The following is a 25,412-nucleotide window of genomic DNA, read 5'->3' on the forward strand; positions in this document are numbered from 1 at the left end:
GCTCTGTGTTGGCACCAGCAATATCCCTGACAGCTCCTTAATTGCTACACGCTTTTGTGTGTTTCCCTGGCAATTATATTTCAGACCCTGTCAGGGTACCTGCTAGCCTCGGGGTTCTGTTTATATTAAATATCAATAAAAAGCTGATAGCATCAGTGCAGATGGCAGGCTCACAAAATCATATTTTACTGGGAGCCAGGCCTGTCCAGAAGATGGAAGGAAGGAATGTTTAAATTTCTTTCTCTCTTCCAAAAGGTTGAAACGAGAGGAGACTTTCTGCATGACTATCAGGGATGGGTTCTTACTGAATGATGGCAGCTCTATATTCTCTAGCTGGGTGTTGTCCTTTATTGCGTGTGACTTGTCATAATATCTGTTTTCTCCAGAATTGTTTCTTTATGTCCCCGGAACATAGGATAAGGCTTCAAATACCCCCGATGTTTTTAAGGGCTGATTGACGAAACGGGTAAGATTTTATTTGGCTTTACTTTGAAGAGGAGTGGCTTTGGGGTGGAGGCTCCGAGTCCCACATCCCCTGCCCCGCCCTCCCCTAAGCAACACCTTAGTCCCTCCCCCGCTGTGTTGCCTCATCTTTTGGAAACGGTACGGGCCCTCCCAGGAGCTGTGACTGTGCTGGAGAGTGAGGGTGTGGGGCAGTTCGCACCCGTGGACGCTTAGCAGCACCCAGGAAGAAAGCCTCGCTGAAGGTTTGCAATACCCCAACGTGGGTGGTCCAGGGATTCCTGTTCTTACGGTTGCCCTTCTGTCATGCTACTTAAGCACACCTTCCATCAGTTAGAGGCGTCCTGCAAGCCTGTCCAGCAGGGATGTACATGCTGAGGACTTTTATAACAGAAAAATTGGTGTTAGCAAATCTGTGACAGTCTGGCTATTTGGGGACCCGCTTTTCCTCCTTGCCGTCAATAGAGGTTCCCGTGTGTGCGCGATCTAAGGAGCATGCCAGCCCCCCTTGGGTTCACTCCCTCTTGCTGCAGTGCTCAGGAGGACTGTTGTCCAGGCCCCGTGCTGTCTGTCGGCTACTCCCCGCATGGATCCTGGGACGATGAAGAGGAGGGCTCCTGCCGTGGCGGTCAGAGCGTACAACCTGGCCCCTCCCATGTTTCCTGAGCTCGTCCTCGTTCAATACCACCGGCTTTCTCCTGCTGCCATCCTAGTGCAGGCCCCGTTATGACCCCCTTGAATGACAGCAGGAGCCTCTACACGCTCCCTCCACCCTCGCCCACCTGCCCCTGCTTGGTTGCTCTCCAAATGGCAAGGGTATTACTGCCCTCCCTTCAAACCCTCCAGGGACCTCCACCGTTCTTGAGATTGACAGCAGACTGCAGACCAGGGTCTTCAGGGCCCTGCTGGGTCCCCTAGCCCTGACTCATCCCACCCGTTGTGGGTATTTAAACTTGCAGTTGACAATCCCAGCAGCACCTTGCCCCCTCCCCCGAATGCCTATTCATTCTGAAGATTCCATCTCCCCCAAATCTGTGCTAGCAGGACCTTCCCTAAGAGCATGTTTCCTTACATTGGGTTTTGCCCCTTCTTGTACTAATCATGGCTGTAATTTCATCCATAATGAGATAATTATTGGGTTCTCTGCTTCCCCCACTGGTCTATATGCTTTATTGGGTTAAAGGCCATGTCTGGTTTTGCCCACTGCTTTATCCCCAAATCCTCGCATAGTATCTGGAAGTCAGCAAATATTTTCTGAATGAATGAATGAATGAATGAATGCATACTATACCTAGTACATGATTTATACCCTTTAACCAGCTTGTCCAATGGTAGTAGAATTAGCTACTACAAGTGGAATAAATTAAAAGACAAGAAAGGAGAAGCCTCAGTGAGCTTGGCCAGAGTGCAGATGTGGGTGGATGCTGGAGACTGGACAGGAAGTGGATTTGAAAAGGGATCCTGGGCCAGAACAGAATGTCTTGGGGCACCAGGCTGTGGGGTACAGTCTCTGCGTGATGGGTTAGCAGGAGCTACTGATGCTTCCAGAGCAGGCTGAGTGGTCTGGCCATGTTATGTGGCACAGATTTTTGAGCAGGATGCTAAGTTCCAGAGAACTGTGAGGGTCTTGCAAGGCTGGTATTGTTCTAGGGTGGCTCTGTGCTGACCCCATCTCGGAACCTGTCAACCATGAGACCTGTTCCCTTTCCAATGAGAGCAAATCCTCAGGAAGGAATGAGGCTCTGGTTCTTCAGCTTTTTGTTAGAGACCTGAGGGGAGACTCAGTTCGTGGGAAAATAATCTCTTACACCCTTGTCAAATGAGTGGGTTTAAATTAGTGAACACCAGCTTAACTGCAATTTATGAAAAACACTGTTTTAGAATCAGAAGTCCCTTGAGATGTGCTTATCTTCACTCTACAGTGTCTTGTAAATGTCCCCTCTGTGAGCAGACCCCAAATCCAAATGCTGATGGTGATGAAAGAAAGACCCTTACTGGTAGCTGGGCAGGAGAGAACCCAAGGTGGATGCTTTAGGGTACTCTTGCAGAGGGCTCTCTATTGGTCCCCAGCACTACCTTATCTTCATTCACCATGTCCTCTTCAGCTCAGGCACAGGTCCTGAGCATGAGGTGCAAAGATGCTATGTCTGGACCCAAAGACCCCCTGATCCCAGCCACTTTCTCCAGGGACCGCCCACTTCATTCATTTGCTGGGGACAGGCCGCCTGCGGTGAGCCACATGTTACCTGATGTCTAGACCATGAGTCCTGTGCCTCCCCTTTCTCCCACCCTCTACTTACTGTCTGGGAGGCAGTAAATGAAGTTCAAGGCCTCTGCTCAAGTCTTCTTTCATCTCACAGTTTGGACAAGGAACTTAGCTAATCTCTCCCTTGGGCAAGGCGATGTACTGGGGAAACGGACTTGGGTGCTCTGAGAGTCGGTCAGTTTCCACATGTGGAAAATGGGGTGGGAAGAGTAATTTGTGGCTGTCCTGCCTGGGACATGGCACATAGCAAATGTTCCAGAAATGGCAACCTCTGCTGCTGTCCTCATCATCGTGATATTTTTATTTCTATTATATAATTATATAATTTTCCTCTTCTCCAACAAAGACTTGGGAATGGTTTGTTCCCGAAGGATAAGGAGTGACAAGGAGGAAAGAATGCAAGTTTCACCACAAAATTTAAAATATGTTAAAAGAGGAGGGCTATTTAAGTTGATAGATCTAAGGCAAAACAAACAAAATCAAGCAAACAAGGGAGTCACTGACATGAAATCCCCCTGGGGAATTAACCCTGACATCTAGCTCCCAGAGACAACAGTCTGAGGGAGTCTAGAGCACCTTCTGGGATTTGCCAGAGTGGTAGGTGTGTTTCCCATTCCTTTTGCTCTCCAGACCCATGCAGAGTGCTTTAGCATCAGACCATGAACCCTCCTCATCCCTTTGGTTTCAGAACTGCCAGAAATTGGCTCCAGGTTTGTGAAAAGCAACCTGCATTTAATATCTAGCACATCACTAAGTTTAGTAGAAGGGGAAATGTTTGGCAAATAAATCTATTTTATAATTCAACACACATTAATGGCTATTTTCCAATACATATAAGTGCTTGATAATTAGCATCAAAACTAGTCATTATTTAATCTATGATCTATTTAGAATGAATGCGAGAGATGCCGTTTCCTTGCTGAAATGGGAGACATGAAGACTGTCCAGCCATTCTCCTCTGGTATGTGGTCCAATGTGCAGCACTGAGCAAAGCTCCTATGTGGGCTCAGTATACCCAGCCCTCCCTGTGCCTGTTGTAATTTCACGTCCAGGAGGCACACATCTTGTAAGACCTTTAGGAAAGCCTGAAACCCTTCCTCCAGCTTGGTCTAGACAGGAAATAACCCCCTTTACAAGCACCACCTTTAGAAACCCCATTGAACATGAATTCAGACCCTTCAAACAATGGTTTTCGGGTTAACAGTAGTTTGTAATTCTATATTAGCCTGTAATTATTCATGGACACTCAAATTCACTAGAAATGGACTTGTGTTTTGTGGTAGAAAATGTCAAGTTTAAATTAATAACAGTGCTGCTCATTCACTGGAGAATAAATGATATTGAGAAAAAAGATGGCATGCATATCCAGGGACTTTGAGGTCTAGAGAGGAGACTCAAGTGCTAAGGCATCTGTAAAGATCCTGATTGCTCGATGGAAGTAGGCTATGACAGCTGTAGATTTCAGAAGATAAGAAATTTGCTTTTTGAACCATGAATAAAAGTGTGGTGGGCCTGGGCACTGGCAGAGCACAGATTATGTCTGCCAGAAAACGTATGCCTGGCAGGAAACTGTCCATCTGCTAAGACCTTCACTGTGACCTGCCCATCTTGCCAGCCCCACTTGGAATGTTGTTCCCTTGCTTATGGGGCCCCAGGGACACTCACTGCCTTGCTGGTCCCCAGGACCCAGATTTCTTCCTGCCTCAGGGCCTTTGCACTTGTTACTCTGCCTTGAAGCTTTTGCCGGCCAACATGTTTTTGAACTGACACCTTCTCAGCATTTGGGTCTGTCCTCAAAGTAGTCATCTTGGACCACCCAATTAGAGTAACTCCCTTTTCCCCTTCCCACACGTGGGGACTCTCAGCCTCCTGTCCCTTTTTATTTTCTTCATCACACTCATTTCTATCTGGAGTCCTCATTTACTTGCCCATTGTCACCCTCCTCAGACTGAAATGTCAGCGTCATGGTGTGTCTGGTTCACTGCTGAATGCCTGATGTAGTAGGTGCTCAGTAAATGTTCGTTGAATGAACAAATGAATGCCAGAGTCATCAAGAGCATCTTGTCCTGGTAATTGGAGAAAGGGAGGAAGAGGTTTAGGTAAAGGCTCACTTGGATAGCCCTAGGACAGCTGAACTGCCCTAGGTGGGGAGTTGGGGACTCACCCCAGAGCTGTGACTGGTGATGTACCTGTGGACGGTAATGGAGCCCTCCCCCTGCTGAGCACCTTCTGTACCTTGTCTCAGAAGCCTTTGAGCAAGAGCTGCTCTGATTCTCCTTCTACCAATAAAGACACTGGGGCTCAGGGAAGGTAAGTCACAAGCCCAAGGCCACTAACTAACAGGTGCCAAGCGAGGTCTCATATCCAAGACTCCAACTCCAAAGCCTGCATTTCAGACTGGTGTGCTGCACTATTAGGGTGCTGCCCAGGGATTCTTGCTGCAGAGAACAGGGATAGAAGAAGTGGGAACTCTTCCTGGGACCTTATTTATATATTTGCTCATGCATGGCATAAATAATGGCCATGTTTATGGACCATTTTGGATGTGCCAATTGCTGTGCTAAGTGCTTTTCATCCAGTAATTTGCTTGAACCCAAAGGGCTGATTGACTCAGGAGGATGGACCTTCGGATGACAAAGGGGGCTACTCATTCAAAGATACAGAACTGAATTGGAAGGGTGTGTGAGTGTGCAGAGAGAACATCAGCCTTCTATAACATCAGACAACCCCCATGTAGCAAAGTGCAAACTTGTTGGAGGATGGGGAAACACAGATGAGAGCAGTTCTTTGGGTGGAAATAAAATAAGGGAACTATAAATGTGATTTTTGATGGGTTATAGGATACATCATAAAGGCAAAGCAGGGATGTGTGAGCCGCTTTTCAGATACAAATTGCAAATAGATCACAAAGGGGGTGTGGGACTCTTACTTTCTAAACATCTGCTAGTAGTCTGTTCTACTAAAAGCTGAACATCTGATAAATTTCTGACTGGCATCAGAGGTAATTTAATCTCTCAGGAGGTAGAGGAAGCAGGAAGCAGAACTGCAATTCCTGAACTTCATATTGACCACTATGAATAATAATTTGGTGCTGAATGGACAGGGATGTTGGAGAAAATGGCCGTGTTACATGGAGTTCACTTTATTGAGCAGGAAACGGTGGGCATTGACATACACTAGGCATTAAGGGAAATGATTTCAACCCAAATTAGAGCATTATAGCAGGACCCATTGACAGATTGGGAAGAGGCAGAGATTGGGAAGAATGGTAAGCTCATAAAATTACAACGCAGACATAAGAATCTGAATTGTTTCCATTAAAAGGCCTTTAAACATCCTTCACTAGGAAAAAGACCTACACTCACTAAACTCAGATTTTAAAAAGAATACATACAAATCACAAAATATGGATATATTATATAGTATAATTAAGGGAGTATGAATACATGTAGTGGGTCTAATGGTGGCCCCAGAAGATATGCCCAACTCCTAACCTCCAGTACATCCTGCAAATGTGACTTTATTTGGACATAGGGTCTTGCAGATATAATTAAGTTAAAGATTTTGAGATGAGATCATCTTGAATTTAGGGTGAACCCCAAATACGGTGACTGGTTTCCTTAAAGAAAAGGAGATATGACACACAGGTACACAGAGGGAAGGCCCCGTAGACGGAGGAAGAAATTGGGCCAATTGTGTCTCCAAGGCAAGAAACACTAATGGTTGCTGGTGACCATCAGAGGCCAGGAGAGAGGCTTGGAACAGAATCTCCTTCAGAGCCTGCAGAAGGAACCCATCTTGCCAATACCTTGATTTTGGACTTCTGGTCTCCTGAATAAACTTCTGTTGTTTTAAGTCACTCAGTTTGTGGTAATTTGTGGTAGCAGCCACAGGAAGCTAATACAGTACATTAGCCCCCTAGGAAGATTCGGGGTGGGAGTGGAGCCAAAGCTCAGATTAATCTAAGACTCCTGAAGAACCCCAAATGAGGCAGCAGGGGGAGGGGGCCTCTTCAACAAAGTTTGAAACAAAACACAATCAAAGAAAAAGGGAAACTTGCTGCTTAGGAGGATGCTGTTGTTTTTGCAGGTGACCTTAAGACTTTTGCAGGTGACCTCTGCTCAGCAGCCATAGAGGAAACATGAAGCTGGGGTGCTGGTCCACAATGTCATGTTCACCTCCCCCTCAGTGGAGAGTGGAAGGAACTGGGGACCTGGCTACAGGGGGTGTGATACGAGGCACTGAGCCTTTGGGCTATTTCATTTCTGCTCTCTGTCAACCATGTTGGGAAAATGATTTTTAACTTTTTTTTTAACCCAGATATTTAGATGAAGTCCTCATTTTATAACGTTAATATTTTCCTGTTTCTTTTTTTCATCTTTCTCTCTTTTTAAAGATTTATTTATTTCCTTTAGAGAGAGAGAGAGCAGAGGGAGAAGCAGAGGGAGAGAGAGAGAGAATCTCAAGCACACTGCCCGCTGAGCACAGAGCCTTCTGTGAGGGGCTCGATCTCAGGACCCTAAGATCATGATCTGAGCTGAAATCAGGAGTCGGCCACTCAACTGACTGGGCCACCCAGACTCTCCTCTTTTTTTCATCTCTTAGATGACGAATTATGGACAGCAATTCAAGATTTTCCATTCTGTGAAAATTGCTTGCTAAGCAAAATTGTGAAATCAACACACTGTGATTACTTTGTGAGCCAGAGGACGTGTTATCTCAAATATCTGATCAAACAGGTGTGTGTAACACAGCCCTCATTTTAACTAGACCATATTTTTAGCGATTCTACTTCCCTTGTTCACCATGCCCTGGGAAGATCAAAGCCCCCTTTTTTTAAAGAGGCATAATTTCAGAGTGAGATTTAGTGTCCAAACGATTGGTGAAATAATCCTCTGACCGTCACCACTCCTTTTGCATTTCTGAAGGTGCTCACAGTCCCCCAAGGGGGCAATCTTAGGTTTCTAGGACCACCTGAGGGCATGGGTAGCCTTTTACTACCCCCAAAGAAACCACAGTCAAGAAAAACAATTCTCTAACTGGAAACCGTTTGACTCCTTAACATGTCGAGACAGTGAGTGAGCATGGAATTTTTGCTTCTAATTGTGGAAAGTTTTTATATGATGGCAACATAATTGAGGCCACTGATGGAGGAGGCAAGAGCCATGGAGTTTTCAGTGTCATTATTGTATTTACCTCTTTGTGGATTAATTTAAGTGGCTTTTGTAGCAAGGAGTGAATCACAGTAATTATTGTCAAGCTTGCAGGGGAACAATAAAGGGTTCCATTTTCCAGGATTGTGAGGATAAAGTCTTTCTCAAAATTACTTTGTGGTAAAAGGTTGAATTGGTCATTTTCACTCTCCCAGCCTATGATGTGGTTTATTATAGTTTATAAGAGTTTGAGCACTTACCCTTGAGATGAAAGTCAGAATCCCACTTGTCTATGGAATCTGGGTAAGTGATTTGAAAGAATAGGCAGGCTAGAAGTAAGACAATACAAGATGCCATGTCTGTCCACTGGGTCAGGCGCCATTTTGTGGGCTCTGTCTCATGCCTCTTCTGATGAGCATCTTGGGGCAGCAGGCTGGCAGTGGGCAGGCCACGTGGAGGAGGGATGGGGTGCAGTGGTGCCAACAGTGAATTTCCTTATCACGATACCTAATGTACATGAACATTTCTAGCATTATTTTGCTCATTGGTTTACTATGCCACTTGAGGACTGGCAAACAACCTTTGTTTTTATTCATTCACCCATCCATCCATCTCTTCATGCGTCCATAAATGGTTGGAATTTCTGCCATGTCCTGGTCAAAGGGGGTATAGCGGAAGACCAAGGGAATTGGTTCCTGCCCTCCCAGAGCTCACCATCTACTGAACAAAAGAAGTAGAGAGATGCAGTTATGTAACTCCAATTTACTTACTTATTTTTTTACAAGCAAACTTTGAAGTCAGAGGTAGAGAGAATTGGAATGGGACAGTGTTGGCTGAGGTCATTGCAATGAGAGAAAACACATTTTTCCTGTTTTTAATGCTGGGTTCTGACTCAGGAGAGGAAAAGGTGGAAAATAACACTAAGAAGGTCTCTCTTTGCTTTCTCAAGAACTCTGTGCTGTGCAAGGTTGAAAGTTACAAATACAGGGATGTGTCTTTCAAGTAAGGAGTCCTCAATAAAGGCTCCTGGGTGGCTGTGGGGACTTGGGCAGGATGAGGAAGCCCTAATGCATGGAATTCCCAGGAGCTAAACATTTGGAGAGCTATAACTTTCTTCACAGCTTCCCGCAAGGTGAACGTCATGCTGCTATCTGCCAGTTCTGAGGGATGCCCGCCGGGGTTCTCTCTCACTTTGGTTTGTAACATTCCTCTTCCCTTTCTTTTCAGACCCAGCAATCGTCAATGGGGTTTATTGGTCCGAATCCCTAAACAAAGTTTTTGTCGATAACTTTGATCGGGACCCCTCCCTCATATGGCAGTACTTTGGAAGTGCGAAGGGATTTTTTAGGCAGTATCCAGGTGAGTATCCCTGCCTTGAGAATTATGATTGAGATTAATGATCCTGTGATATTTTTCTTTTGTGTTCAGGGTTAAATTTTTTTTCCCCCTCCTATTAGGAGAAAATGAACGATTAAATTCAAATCAGTTAAATCTCTTGTCAGATAGACATGGGAGCATGGCATCTGCACGCACGCACATGTGTGTACATGTGTGTGAGACGTGCACACACAGGCATTTAGATCTGCATAGGTTTCCACGGCTTAATAGAGCAGTTTATAGAGCTGCCACCAAAAGTGAGGAACTGGAGTGTGAGACATACCAAATTTGATCTTTCTGGACAAGAGTTTGTTTTTATTACTATTGACTACTACAATTCTTATCGTTGTTGTTATTACCGTGGAAAAGAATGAGTCATCATTGGGCTGAATTAAATTCTGACCGAAGGTGTAAGAAGTGGAAAATTTGAACTTAGGTTTCCCCACTCCAGAGCTGACCGCCCTCGGGGGAAGAGCTTTGCGATGGCCAAAGCACCACTGAGGTCAGCAACTCATCCTTAGGGCCACCAATCGCACCCTCAAATGGGTATGTTTGTCAGTTTGTTCATCATACCTTTGGAGCAGGTGTTCCTTCTGAGGCCTCCTGAGCCCTCTGCTTTGCAATAAGAATTTAATTCTGGCTTGGTTTGAATTTTAATTAAGAAGGGAAGTTTTAATTTTGCTCACAAGTTGTGAAAACAGGACTCGAGGCTACAATCGTGCCAACATCACAGCTGCAGAAATTAACAAGCTCAACCTAAAAGAAGGAAAAAAACGCCCTGCATAATCTTGGAGCAATTAAGTGGAGTCTTTTATGTTTTCATTAAGTAAGACTAGGCACCTGATGTCTTCCCACTTTGAGGCACAGAGACCGTCAGCCTCCGCCTCGAGGAGCCGTTTGCCCTGCACACAGCATCTGTCCCCTGAGACTTGCCTGCCAAGTGTCTGCTTTGCCAGATTATTCAACATTTCCCAAGAGCCGTGTTCAGCAGGGCCTGCATGGTTCCTCCTGGAGCTCACGGATATGTAAACAATAAGCATCCTAGTAAAGACAATGTTATAATAAACAGTGGCCTATTAAAGTTCCAGTGTCACCAAATTGCAATCTGCTTTGATACCCTCCACAGAGAGTAAATTTAATGCAGATGTTGCTGCAAATCAAGTGTGGTGGGGGGCTGATCCATTGAGGAAGCCACAGGGAACTCTTACCATCTTACCATGTGGCATTTGATTCAAGGTGGAGCCGATAAGAAGAAACCACAGATCATTTGTTGTCTCCGCCAGCAGGAAGTCCTCCAACTATGGTCATGAGGAAATTTGAAAACAATGAAAATAAGAAGGTGCATTAGTCATCTCAGGCTGCCGTAACAAAATACCACAGACTGGGTGGTTTAAACAACAGATACTCATTTCTCATAGTTCTGGGGGCTGGGAAGTCTGAGCTCAAGGTGTTGGCAGATTTGGTTCTTGGTGAGAGCCCTCTTTCTGGCTTTCAGATGGCCACCTTCTCCCTGTCTCCCCACGTGGTAAAGAGTGGAAGCTTGGGTATTTCTTACTCTTCGTAGAAGGGCACTAATCTCACGGGGGCTCCATCCTCATGACCTCATCTAAACCTCATTATCTCCCAAAGGCCCCACCTCTTCACACTATCACACAGGGTAATGTTAGTCTTCAACCTATGAATTTTTGGGGGCATGGGGGGGCAACTTCACTCCATAACAAAAAGGAATCCTCATGAAGGTTGTATGTAATAGGGGAGACTGATTTAATTTACATACAAGGTTTTTTTCAGTCAGAACGGTGGACTGAGAAATGCTTACCATTTTTATGACATTTGTGGCAGAATTTTGACTTTATAAAATTCCTGCATCTTTTCTGTGTTAATAAAGACATGAATCACAGTCCTCCTAAGGGGTTTCACTGCCCTGAGAATGCCCTGTGCTCACTCAGTGCTTGGTTCTGAACAGAGAACGGCACACCTCTTGTCTCTTGGACATAAAATGATCATTAGAAGAGTGATCCATGGACATTTTTTGCTAGGATTTCTTATTTTCAGGATACTTCTTTCCATGTTTAGAGTGGTATAATAGTGTGAATCAGTGGTAAGTGTGCATGTCCTTAAACAGAAAGGATAGTTCTTCAATCTTACGTTAAGTGTGTCCTGAGTTCTTAGTTTGTTCCAAACTGTGAGGTCCAGAAGAGAAAATGGTGAACTTAACAGATAAGGTCTCTGCCCTCATGCAGCTCCTGCTTTGGGGAAATACATTCCTTAGGGATTTGGGTTTCAAGTGAAGAAACCCCATTTCAGCTAGCTCCAGCAAGGAATGCATTTATTGGCTCATGTAACTTGAAATCTAGGGAATGTGTTGTTCTGAGACACAGCTGGGTCCCAGTATTCAGCATTGTCATTTGGATTATGAATCTTTCCTTTCCCCTTTCAACACCACCTTTCTCTATTCTGACCATGTTTCACTGGCAGGTGATCCCCTAGTGATGGGGAACATGGCTGTGTACTTGCAGGATTATTTTTCAATTATGGTTGCAGAGGAAGAGAGAGAATCTGTCCCAATGGCTTAGATGAAAGTCCCAGGATTAGTTTGGTCTGGATCATATGCCCCCACATCCTTAAGCGAGGGAGCCTGGACAGTGGGAAGCCTAGCCATCTGAAACCATGGAGATTGGTCAGGATTACTATGGCCTTGCCTGGAGGGGATCCTAAAGGAAGGAACAAGGACCACCAGGGAGACAGAGACAGGTGACTAGGTCATGGTGGTACAGTGTGTTTCATGCTAAGATTGGGGAAATAGAAGATGCTAGGCGATCACTAAGAAGGAGCACAATGTCAGCTTCTGGGAATTTTAGTAAACATCAGCTTCGTAGCATACCTGTCATGGTGTTTTCTCTTTCTGTATAGATTTACCTAGGCCTCCACAAGCTCACCGTAGGTCCTGGGGGCATGTGGCAACACTTCCACGTGCTGTCTTTTGGAGGAGGTAGTGTTCTATGTCTACAATGTCTGATATGGTAACCACAGGCCACATGTGCCTATTGAGCATGTGAGATGTGCCTGATGAGACTGAGGAACTAAAATGTGAATTTTATTTAAATTGAATTAATTTAAATCTAAAATTAAGTCACCACATGTGGCTAGTAGCTATCACGTTGAACAGCGTAACTCTATGGGAAAAGACTTTTGTGGTCTGATACCCAGTTTCCAAGGTACTGGTCTACCTTTCAGTGCCTGTATTACAAAAAGGTCTCACTGAACAGAGAGAGAACACAGAGCCTCGGGGAGGCTCTCCTGAACCCCAGCAACCACCGCAGCAACAAAATACTAGTAAAGGGCCTGTGAGCTCTGCAGGATTGGTTACTCAGGCCTTATCGAAACTCCGTCTATTTCAGTGTCATCCTTGGGAGTCTTTGGGGGTGCCGTTAATATTAATGTCATATTAATATTAGTGCTAGTGATAGTGACCCCCATTTATTGAGCACTGTGCTGGGTGTTTACACAAGCATTGTCTGATTTAATCCTCACAATGATCCTGTGGGCTGGAGCTACTATAATCTACATTTTACCAAAGAGGAAACAGACCAGGAGGTTAACTGACCGACCAAGTCATACCAGCGGGATGGGAGGGAGTTGGTGATGGTGTTAATATTTTCACCACCTCTTTCATGCTTTGTTCTCATGGCAGTTCTTACTCTATAAAATACGATCTCTGCCCTGCAATCCTGAGCCATCAGGCTTTCAGTCCCCATCTTCTTTGCTAGGATATCTACCCCAGGAGGATGGAGACATTTGGCTATCACTCTGTTACCACCCTCAACCTACATATTAGTATGTATTTGTTGAATGAACGAATCACTCAGTAGATCAGAGTTTACGCCTGTCACATTGGTAGTAGCAGCCCTGCCTCCTCAGCTACAGTAGAGCTGCTGCCTCTCTGGGAAGCTGGTCCCCGGCTACAGTCTGGTGGGATGCAGTGACCAAGTGGGGAACTGGCATAATTACAGCACAGAGCTATGGTCCTCTTCTTTTCTCTACTGCTCCCCTTCCTCCAAGTCTTCCCAAGCCAATGACTGCATCATTCTTTTTATTTTGAAATTCATGCCCCAGTCAACCTGGGTGGCATCCCAAAAAGGCATAGTGTCAATCCCAGAAATTATATAGCTCATGGAGGTGCTTCTTGGTTAAGTGTCGATTTCCCGGTTCTGAAAGATTTAGGTTGAGCCAACTATTATTTCTCTGGGATTTGAAGTTACTTGAACATATTCAAAATATCTGTGTGTAAAAAAAATTATATCCTGGAAAGTTGATATATCCTAGGGAAGATAGTACCATCTGGGGCAGGGTTTCCTGAAGTTTGTCTCCTAAAACATTTTGTTGTGAGATTGGAAAAGGAAGGGCTCAGTGGTCAGTTCGCTTGGTCAGTGCTGCCTCTGTCAATCCAGTTGTAGAGATTCAAAATGACATGAGCAGATTAAAGGCCCTTAGGTGTCTTTCCCATGCAGAGCATAGAAACCAGTTTTACTTTTATTCATTTAACTCACGCTAACACCCAGAGAACTTCTCATGGGACATCTTCATGGAAATGCCTATGTAAGGAAAAGCATGGTGGGTGGGGACTTGGGAGACAAGTCCTCGTCATAACTGGAAATCTCAGGAAGATCTTCTGAACTCTGAGAGCCTAGAGTCCCTTCTATGAGTTGAAGATTTTGACCCAAGAGTCAAGTTTGGGCAAGATGGCCCCTCAAGGCCCATCCAGTCCTGACTTGAGTCAAGGTGTGACCTTTATTGTTCCACCTTAGACAGCTATGCCTAGAACTGTCTCAAGGTAGGGTCTTCATCCCCACTCAATGTGTACCTCAAGTCCTTACCAGGAAGGGCCTCAAGTCGCATGGTTTCTGCTGCCACCCAGGCTCCTTTCCTCTGTCCTAGACATTCTCTCTGCACAGCCATACCAGAATTTCTCCAGTTCCTTGAACTTGACATGCTCTTTTCAACCTCAGGACCTTTGCACATGTCGTTCTGTATGCGTGGGTATTCTTATTCACCCTGTGGCCACGACTTACTTTTGTTTTATAAGTCCTACCCATCTGCAGTGGATTGAGTCGTGTCTCCCCCAAATTATTTATGTCCACCTGGAGCCTCAGTATGTGACCTGACTTGGAAATAGGGGTCTTGACAAATGTAATTAAGTAAGTTGGGATGAGATCACACTGAATTAGGGCGGGCCCTAAATCCAATATGACTGATGTCCTTATAAGAGGAGAGGACAAAGACAGAAGGAAGACAGAGACAGAGATTGAGGTGATGCAGCTACAAGTCAAGGAGCACCAAGGATTGCTGGGAGCCAGCAGAAGCTGAGAAGAGGTGAGAAAAATTTCCTCTCTAGAGCTTTAGAGGGAATGTGGCCCACCAACACCTTGATTTTAGACTTCTATCCTCCAGAACTGTGAGAGAGTTCTTTCCTGTTAACCCACCCAATTTGTAGGACTTTTGTTACATCAGCTCTAGAAAACTAATATACCATCCTTCTGCTCTCATTGGAAGAAGATCCTTCTTCCTATTAGAGATTGGGATCACCTTTTGCACACTACCATAGCCTCAGGCACTTCATCTTTGTGACATCTCTGGTGCATGTGATTTCTTATCATGTGCCAGCTTCCCTGTGATGTGAGGCCTCCTGAGGGCAGGCAAGGGCCAGGTCCATGTTTCCCAGTCACTGCTCTGTCCATCAACTGGCAGAGTACTGGAGTTTGATGAACATTGTGATGAGTAGGCAAAAGGCTCTGGGGTTGTCCTGTCTGTTCCACTTTCTTCTGGAATTGTATCCTTTACCACGTTTCCCAACAGACAAATTTCATGTCAGCTTTTCAAAAAGCACCAAGTACAGTAGTGCCTGGGAGGAGTTACATGCCCATGTGCAGGGGAATGATCTCAAACCAGAAGGAGGGCGTTAAGTGTCTTTAATCCCTCCCCCTCGCCCCCCAGGCCCTAGCCTAAAAGCTGGGACTATAAAAAAAGAATTGCACCTTTTCTTGTCTCGTGGGGCACACAGGGATGGGGCTGTGATGGGGAGGAAGGATGGAAGAGTGGGGAGGGGCGGAGCAGGATTGGGCACAGTCCCGGTCTAAGAACACTCACCACAATTCAAGAAACAAACATCCGCTGAAGGTCTACCATGGGTCAACTCATTAAAAAAAAAAAAAAAATCTCTTTATTTGGGTTCAAACCAATGCTTTTGATATTGGAACATTACCTAGCCTCACCATGGATATAATTTCACTATGTGTTAAGACCATGCTACCCTAACTGTACTTGGCTTTATACAAAGCAGTGTATTTCTTATTTTTAAATAAACTGTGTTCTTGTCCCTTAGTGTACAATAGCATGTCGGATTTATTTTGTCTTCGTTGCCTAATGACCTTCGATTCTCACACTTCTGGTTTCTGATTTGGTATAGGAAACTCTTTAAATTGGCCCATTTGTAGGTGGGACATGTAGGTACAAGGAGAACATAATAAAATGATTCTCTGAGTAGCAAACTGCCATCTCATGGTTTTCTGAGTACTAATTTGGGGGTGTTATCTCAAGCACATACTATTATTATTTTGGCAGGGTCCTGAAACCTGGCCATCAGTAATTGGACAGGAGACTCCCAGTGCTACCATCTGAGTCAGGATTTCCTCCTGTGAAAGTCATTTTTCTGTTTTTATTTTCTTCACTCTAAAGTCTGTATTTTAAATCCTCCATCCCTGAGCAGCACTGATGGTTGAAAACAATGATTCACTATCTTATTTTCAGGCAGCAACCACTTTTCTTTTTAAATGAAATTTTATTCTTAACAACCAAGTTATAAATAGAGAATGTCAACCTTGGACGTATCCCGACCAGTCTGCAAACCACAAGACGAAGGATATGGGATCCCATCTTACACATGGGGAAAACTCCCCAGGCTTCAAAACCTGATATTCAAACTTTGTAACACAGCATAATTATGGCCATTTTTTTTTCCATCTCAGTGTGGAAAGCCAGGCCAATATCCCTGATTATAAATACAGAAGTGAGGGGAAAACAGACCTGCGTATATTCTGGGATGGAAATGTATCGAGGCTTTCTACCCACCATGCTACACACATTGCTTTGCCCAGACCCAGTTACATGGCCTGACTCTGCCCAGAAGTCTGTGAATGATGCTACTAGGTCCAACAACTTGCTGGACAGTGAGAAATGACCATTGGCCACGGGAAGGGGCTGGAGTCACGTCCTTTGTTGACAGATAACACGTTACTGAGGATGTCCCCACTCTCCAGCAGGCCTTGAACAACTGAGCTAAGGCCATGTTCGCTATGGTGTTACAGCACGAAAGCACCTTCCCAGAGGTGGCGATGGAGCATGTGATGAGCTCCAGGGCTGGTCGTTGCATGTGATTTTTCACCCTGTCTGTTCAATCAGCAAAGCAGAGCAGCCTTGAAATGCTATGAATAAATATTTGAAGTTTCTGGGTTTCTCATAACTCCATTTTTCTTCTAGGGATTAAATGGGAACCAGATGAGAATGGAGTCATTGCCTTTGACTGCAGGAACCGAAAATGGTAGGAAATGGTCAAACCTCTTCATTACGTTTTAAAGAGAGAACTCGCAAAGAGGTTCATTTTTACTTCATTTTTACTTAATTTTCACTTAATTTTCCCCTGACCTAGGTACATCCAGGCAGCGACTTCTCCGAAAGACGTGGTCATTTTAGTGGATGTCAGTGGCAGCATGAAAGGACTGCGTCTCACTATTGCAAAGCAAACCGTCTCATCTATTCTGGATACACTGGGGGATGATGACTTTTTCAACATAATTGCTGTGAGTGCATCTGTTTTGTGCTTTCTCTGCACTTTGGCTCCATCTGCTCTTTTAGCAGCAACTGGTTCACATTCTCATTGCTTTTGTACACACATCCCACCCCAGATGAGGACCGGTGAGTCCCATGGGGGTTCACGGAATCAGGATGTTGGAAAGGCTTTCAGAGTCTGGGAAAGTAGAGCATATTTCTTCTCTGTACCACGCACTCAGGCATGGCCACCTGGCAGAGTAGCACCAGATTTGGTTTTCCTGGGAGCCAACCTTTTTGGAACCTTGGGGAATTAGACCTTGCAAGATGTTCCTTAAATGGCTAGTGGAAATTAACTTTAAGCTAGATTAGTCTGATGACAATGATAGTAATAATAATCATGATGCTAAAACAACTAAACTGTGGAGAGCTGTCTAAGGCTTACAGAACACTTGATCTCAGCTTCGGAAACCAAAGTGGCATTTATTAAGTACCTACTGAATGCCATTTGCTTACTCTTTGTATTTGCATTTCTTTGTTCCTCATGGCAGCTCTAGGAGGTGGAAGGTGGTTTTCGCATTTTCTCAGGTGGAGCTGCTGGGCTTGAGAGGGTCAGTGACTTGCCTGAGGTCCAAGAGCAGGGATGTGGGAGACCCAAGACCCCAGTAGGGCAGTAACATGCCCTGGAAAGGAACACTAATTCTGGTTTCCATCTCCAGTTCTTTTTCCTCTTCTCCCCAGTTCTGTGGTGTGATGTCCCTCCTACTCTCCCTAAAGATTAGAGCCACAATTAGCCCGCTTCTTTTCCCTGAGTAATTAACCAGGTGCTCCTGCCCGGTGGTCAACTGTGCTTTGCAACATTACCTCTACCTAGGACACCAAGTGGCTACAGCAGGCAGCCGGGGCAGCGTGCAAGGGCGATGGACCTGGCACTTTGGGGTTGGGACCTAGTTTTGAACCCTAGTTCTGCCACATATAGCTAGCTGCACATCTTGGGGCAAACCACATCAGTCTGAGCCATCAGCCCACCAGCGGAAGCTTGAGTAATCGCATCACCCACGGAGCTGCTGCCAGAATTACCTGAGCCTGGGCCCAGGAGGCCCGCACCGAGGGCAGGATGTGAAGGCAGGGGTGTTATTTGAAGAGCAGCGCAGACGGGCTCCAAGCTTGTTGGTCTGTGTGGCTTCCCCAGGCTCCCGAGCAGAGTGCGTCATCACGATACTTTGGATTTATATTGCATTGGGATTTATATTGCATTGGGATTGCTTGAATTAGTGTCCGGCCTGCGTGCTTCTGAGGAGACTGAGCAAGAAGACGCAGCTGCAGAGCACCCATGATTTATAGCTTCCAATTTCAAAAAGCCCTGAAGAAGAAAAGGAAGAGAAAGAGAACAAGAAATTCCATGGGAGTAGGGGTTATTTATTTATTGTTTATTTATTCACTAGACCCAGTGCCTGGGACAGTGCCTGGGAAAGAGTAAGAGTTTAAATACGTGTTGAAAGAAGAATCCCTACAGCCGCCTTGCCCACTCCTCCTAAGTGTCCGATGTGGATGATCTTGTTGGGGTTTCACCCCAGCTCTGTGCCATGTGGTGTGGAGACAGAGGCCCCGCAAGGTAGAAGCCACCAGCTTGAGGTCACATAGCCAGAAAAAGTGGCCCAGGAAGAACTCAGAAACTGTCTGGCTTTACCTCCTTCTGCTTCGTGAGCAGAAGTGAAGAGACAAGTTAACTGCTCCACCGTCTTGCCCTGAAACTGGATGGCCCCAGGGCAGGGTTCTTTCAGGGATACTCTGAGACAGAACTTAGGGTTTCTAAATCAAGCAAAGTTACTCTAGTTTCCAGTCTCCTCGTGAATATGCAAATATATAGTCTCCTCATGAATATGCAAATGTAGCTTGATCCCCCACACATCCTGAAGCATTCGCAGATAACAAACCACTAATTTGGGACTATCTTTCTTATTAATCTTTAATTACTCATTATAGAAGTATCAGAAATTAGCATAATAAGAAGTGCTAACTAATTACATTGTGGATCCTTTATCGGTCAGGATTTATAGTTCTGTTAACAAAACCAATCGATTGAAATAATCTTTGTAAGTTCATTAAGATATACAAACAGTGTCAACTCAATAATGAAGACAGAGCGATTAAGATAATTGAAAGTAGACATGCTATTTATTTTAGAATAGTTAAGGGGAAAAAATATTTTTTTTACCCCAAATTGTCCCCTTATATAAAGACACCCATTAGAGGTCCCATTAACCCTCACTGTACATCTGCTTGTTAGTTTTCAACATAAATGATCAGCTTTGAGACTATTTACATAATTATTTTGATGAATAGAAAGATACTCTGAACTTTTTTTATTTGAAGCCTCTATAGTAAAATCATGAACTCTGTCCCCCTAATGGGTAAGAGAATGGATCAAATTTGTTCGTAAATTTATATTGAAAGCCCAAGGTGATAAAAGGAACCACTGATTAACAGTAACTTTTACACGTTGATTATTTTATTATAAGCAACATATGTGAAAATTTTAAACAATTCCGAAAAGTTCCTATTTCCTTGCTGTTTGCCACATATTGTTCCAAGTTTTTCCATGTATATGAACATACATAATTCTTGCACAGCAATAGAATCCTATTTTCCACAATATTCAGCAACTTGCTTCTATACTTATATCGGTAAGCAAGTATATTTGAAGAGCAGAGCATTTCATCACCTCTAGCTGACATTAATTATTTAACCAGTCCTCCTTTGCTGGGCATCATGCTGTTATGGGTCTCTTTTCCACTCGAGAGTGCTGCAGAGAGTGGACTTGGGCCTGTATTTTTGCAGGGTTGGGTATGCTTCTATTGAATAGTATCTAGAAGTGAAGTTGCTGCCCCAAAGGGTATGCACATGCATAGGTATTATGAGAATGTCATTAAGTAGGATGTTATAATGTTTACACACTTAGAAAGTGTACAGGCATACCTTGGAGATATGGCAGCTTTGGGACCAGACCACCGAAATTTAGCGTGTATTGCGATAAAGTAATACAAATGAAGTTTTTGGTTTACCAGTGCATATAAAAGTTATGTTTACGCTATACTATAGTCTGTAAGTGTGCAATAGCATTTTGTCTAAAAGACAGTGTCTGTACCTTAATTTTAAAATACTTTATTGCTAAAAATTGCTAATCATCATCTGAGCTTTTAAGTGATGATCCCAGAGCACCATAACAAACATAATAATGAAAAAGGTTGAAATATTGTGAGAATTACCAAAATGTGACAGAGAGACACAAAGTTAGCAAACACGGTTGAAAAAATGGTGCTGATAGACTTGCTCTGCAGAGAGTTGCCAGAAACCTTTAAGAAGTAACCTTGTAAAAAAATAAACATAGTATCTGTGAACACAATAAAACAAGGTATGCCTGTATTAGCTCCATCTGCTGTAACAAAATAACAAACTGGGTGGCTGACATACAGAAAATTATTTTCTTAGTCCTAGAGGCTGGAAAGTCCAAGCTCAAGGTCCAGGAGGGTTTGGTTTCTGTGAGGATGTGTGCTCATGGAGAGAGAAAGAGAGAGGGAGCAAGCTCTGTCATGTCTCCCCTTATGCAGGCACTAATCCCATCATGAGGCTGGACCATCCTGACCTCACCTAGCCCTAATCACCTCCCAAAGGCCCCATCTCCAAATACCACCACACCGTGGGATAAGGCTTCAACATGCAGTTGGGGGGCGGAGGTAGACACATTCAGTCCATTACACCAACACTTTGAGGGTTCTAAATAGTGGATTGATAATTGGTGGATCTCCATGTGTATTCCCTGGAACTGTCCCTCTCAACGCTGAGTATGTTTCACCAATGATGCCTTGCCACATCATGGTGGTGTTTTTTTTTCTCCATTACCTTATATTTCTACACTGGCAACATTGCTCTAGTTAGTAATATGGTGTATGTAAGTTTTTCCGTCTATTTAAAATGGTTACTTGCCTCCGGCTAGAGGGAGACCCCACTGCAGGTTCTTGTAAGTCCAGGGGGATGGGAGGTCTGAAGCTCCGTCCAGAATGCCCTGCAAATCTGTTTGAGTGCATTGTTCTTGTCGGCTGGATTCCATTTACGGGAGAGGACATTATCATTTCACCCTTCATTACACTGTCAGTTTTCTCCTGCTGGCTGGGTAGATGTGTGAGGAGACATTTCAGAGTTTTAGGGAGAAAGTAAAGAATACATTCTTGTTTTACCATGGCGGAAGCCCTTGTTTGTTGTAGATATTTGTTTATACAAATCTACTTCATTATTGCTGTTTGGTTTTCAGGGCCCTAATAGGGAGGGGAGGAGGGGGGTAAATAGTGGAAAAGCCTTTCCTTGGCCATTTCAGTCATTTTTGCATGTTTGCATGTTTGTATGAAGCTCACTGGCTAAATGCATCTTATATATTATACTGAAAAGCTTCCAATTCAGATCTTTCCGGAGAATAAACATAAAATGATAATGTTAAAAACTGTTTTAGCTTTCATGGGCAGGGTATTGCAAAATCTAAGACTGATGAACTAAATGATCGAATTATAGAAGAATAGAAGAAATATGAGAGTGATTTTGTGCAGCCGAAGTTAAAATTTAAGGTCAAACCACTGGTGCATGAAGAGAGATGTCACTGACAAGAGAAAAGGCATATTTTTCTGATTTACTTTGAAGTCTAACTACAAGCCATGCATTAAATTAACAATATTATCATAAAAATGAGGGTGCTAATTCTGTCGATGCTGAAATTTGAAAAATGATTTTACAGAAGCCTAAGCCATGCATTAAATGAACACAGTATTAACTGGACTGATATTATTAAATCAATTTAAATGCCTCCTGCAGCCTGTGTTTGTGCAGAGCTGAACAGAGAAGAGCATCATTTGTTAGTTCAATCCAGAACTTTCTGGTGCCCTGGTTTCAATTTGCAGGATTTTCTTTAGAACTGTTTCTCCAGTGCTTTGTCTGCTATGGATTTGCTTTTTAAAGTAATCAATTCCGTATTAAAAGTATGAGGATGGTATTTTTTTGCAGTGCTCATTTGTTCTGTACTACTAATTACGTCCAGTCGTGTTTCAAATTACACAAGAAGCTTTTGTAATGTAGAAGATCCCCGGGATGCCTCTGTTGGTGAAAATATTGTGGGTTCATCTGCTTCGTACATAAGCCCTCCACATTTTCATTCTAAAGGTTGTTTAATCAAAAGCGCACCGATAAAACCATATAAATATTTAATGGAGTTCTAGTAATTCTACATTACTTTCTTGCATTGCATGAGTGTGCCAGCATTTTAATTCTATTTTTTTTTTTTTTTTTTTTGTGGAACTTAGGATTCCCTAAAATGTACCCACTTACTTCATTTACTTTCTGTTTATCTGTTTTTTTGAAAGGGGTGGAGATTCTTTTGTTTTGTTTTGTTTTTTCCTCTGTGTCAATTTTTTTTGTCTAGGCTTTGTTTCTCTTCTTTTCACTCTGTAATCTTCTCTATGACTTTGCTTTTCATTTCTTTGTTCTGATTATTCATTTAACAAATTCTATTCAGTGCTAAGAATTAAGTATTGTACTAGGGCTGCCTCTGTAAATAAGGAAGACAGGTTGTACCCCACTGTGGACCTGGAGGTTTTGTGTGTGTGAGTATTGGGTGTGGGGATAAGCGGGAAGCAGGTGCTCACAGCAGAGTGGGAGCGGTACAGTCTTGGAGGGGGCAGGGAGGGCAAGTAACCAGCTGGGGACTCAGTGATGGCTTCTTGAAAGGAGTGATGACTCAGGGGGGGAATCTACAGGAGGAAGGTGCTATTTGCAGGTGGTAGTCACTTCTCCCCCACCCCCAGGAAGTACAGGCCTGGTGGGGATTGACTGAAAGGAGTTCATTGTCTGGACTTATTGGAGTTGGGGGTGAATGTGGGAGGTGCAGTGGGTGGGGAGGTGGTTGATGATAAAAAGAATGGGGCTGGATTGAGAGAGGCAGGCCAGACCCAGGAAGTCTGGTCAGCCATATAGAACAACTGGGACTTCATCTAGAGGCAGTGGAGGACATGAGGTTCAGCTGTAGGGTGACATGTGGGGATGCCCCCCTAAATTTTCTCCTTCTTAGTTAGGTCTCCCCTCATCCTCTTTTTTAGGCAACTAACGGTCTTCTTCTGTTAGGCCTGAAAGCTCCATTGCTTTCATCCTCAGGTCCAGCTTTCAACATGAAGTAGGGTTGAGTTCTCACTATCATCCAGAGTCCAGAGTCAGCTGATTTTCACTCTTGGGCTCTAGGCTTTGATTTACATGAGCCAGCATGTGACACAATTCTACACCAACGCCAAAGCTTGTGTGAGCCTTGGTGGGCGAGCCCAACCCATTTATTCTTTGTGTTTGGATCTTTCTCAAACAAGTTCTGGCCATTCATTTAATGAAAGTTAAAGCTTGGATTTCCTATTTTAGATCATCATTAAAATTCCCATTGAGGATTTTGCTGAGTCCTTAAAATGGTAGATGTAGGGAATGGTTACAAGGATTTCACAGAAGGAAGGAAAAGGCAGATGGCAATGTGTCCTTGCTGTCAGAATGCAGAGTTGTGTGGTTGGCATGGGAGAAAGGGAAGGACAGTTCCCGAGAGAAGAGAAGGGTGGGATGTAGTCTAACCCCTGAAGAAGATCATGGGTTTACCCCAAGCCTGTTTTTGTTTTTCGGATGGACCATGACAGCATCCTAGATGAGCACTTTTTATCATGAAAAGGGAAAATAGCCATTATCTTTAGATTTAATGAGCATATTCTTTTACGGATAAAAGTAAGAAAAAGTGGGTCATGATCACTCTCCAGTGATGGTCATGTGCAAATTTAGTCAGTGTTTTGTGTCCCTGGACATAGCAGGTGCTTAGTTGCTATTCAGTGGGCAAACAAAGGACCAAAGGGCTCCATAGCAGATGCCTTCCTGGGAGGGGATTTGGTCGTAAGTTGGCTGCATTGTCTTGGCTCCATGTCTGCCGAGGACCCTGGTCACTGAGAAGGTTCATAGTGTGGCATGGAGTGGGACAGTGTACAACCATGCACCCTGATGGTTTCTGTCTTGGGTTTTTAGATAGTCCCATGAGCCTATTGGTGTAGCATATCTATCCCATGAAGGGAGAGTCCGTGCTCTCCAGAGGGGGTCCGGGGCACGTGACCCCTATCCTCACCACCCCCTGGCTACTTAGCAAATGTTGACTCCAGGTGGAGGGCATGCTTGTTGGTCTCTCTCTCTAGGTAGCATACATGATACTCGCATATAGATTTTCTTTCTTCCTTGTGCATGTGCCTCCAGATGCCTTCTTTCTCTTTCTTACATGCCCAGTTCTATGCTGACTCTTAACAGAATTACCTCATTTCATCCTCACAGTGACTTCATAAGAGAAGTTCAGTTACAGTTCTCATTTCCCCAACACAAACACTGAGACTCAGAGAGCGGAGAGCCCCAAGGTTACCCAGGTGGTGTGTGGCAGAGCCAGGATTTGAACCCAGGCCTGTCTGCCTCCATTGCTTTAGCTCTACTGCTCTACCCTTGTGTGAATCAGAAGAGGAGAGCCAACCAGGAAGGAGAAAGGGAGAAGGAGACAGACGGTTACCATGTGGCAGTCCTAGCTCTTTAAGGGGTGAAAGTTCTTTGTCCATCTTCTTACCAAGTGGTTGGTGGGCTGGCTGGACCATCTCCAGGGCTGCCTGGGCCCTCGCCTATCCTGCTAGGAGACTCTTTCCATTTCCCAGAAATTTACAGGAAGGACTACCCACTTCGGGGTGGAGAGGGAGATGGCTGAGTCCCTCTCTAAGATTCATCCCTGGTAGTGAGAGGCAGCAAACTCAGATGGCGGAAGAAAATTCCACCTGGCCAACGATGATGGTGTGCACTGCATCCTGTTCTTTTTTAGATGACTGATATCTGCTTGTTTAAGGAGGGATGAAGGAGAGCTGTTTATCGGGCCACTGTATCTTAGGGCTAGCGGTGACCAGATCTTCAGTTGTGAATTGATATGGTCATCCCACATTATTGTTTCACAACGTAGAAATCTAGGGAACATCCATTAAGATGTAGAAACTGGAAGATTTCCAAACGGAGAGCTACTGGGAGCTTGGAAACAGTTTCACATGCGGGGTGCCCTTGGTGTTCCCCTAGGGAGGAGCACCAGGCAGCGTGGTGAGCTTGCACACCCGATAGGCCTCCTTGGCACAGCCACCTGGTGTGTACCGTTCACTCACGTGGATGGCTGAGCCCAACTCCCTTTGGTGATACAGACCAGATTGCTCAGCATAGCTTTATCCTGATGCAGTCAAGGGAAATTAGTCAACTGC

The 25,412-nt window shown here is 44.4% G+C and overlaps 1 protein-coding gene across 1 annotated transcript in view; it reads left to right on the top strand.

The window, feature by feature from the left end:
* The window catches only part of CACNA2D3 (calcium voltage-gated channel auxiliary subunit alpha2delta 3), an 807,776-nt gene that overhangs the window by 343,110 nt on the left and 439,254 nt on the right, over positions 1-25,412 (top strand). The window contains exons 6-8 of the mRNA XM_081805734.1: positions 9,040-9,240; positions 16,795-16,855; positions 16,964-17,114. Coding sequence (XP_081661860.1) covers positions 9,040-9,240; positions 16,795-16,855; positions 16,964-17,114 — 413 coding nt within the window. The remainder of the gene's footprint in view (positions 1-9,039; positions 9,241-16,794; positions 16,856-16,963; positions 17,115-25,412) is intronic.

Source organism: Leptonychotes weddellii, chromosome 1 (genome assembly GCF_054177405.1).
Source record: "Leptonychotes weddellii isolate Sample4059 chromosome 1, ASM5417740v2, whole genome shotgun sequence".
Taxonomy (NCBI): Eukaryota; Metazoa; Chordata; class Mammalia; order Carnivora; family Phocidae; genus Leptonychotes; species Leptonychotes weddellii.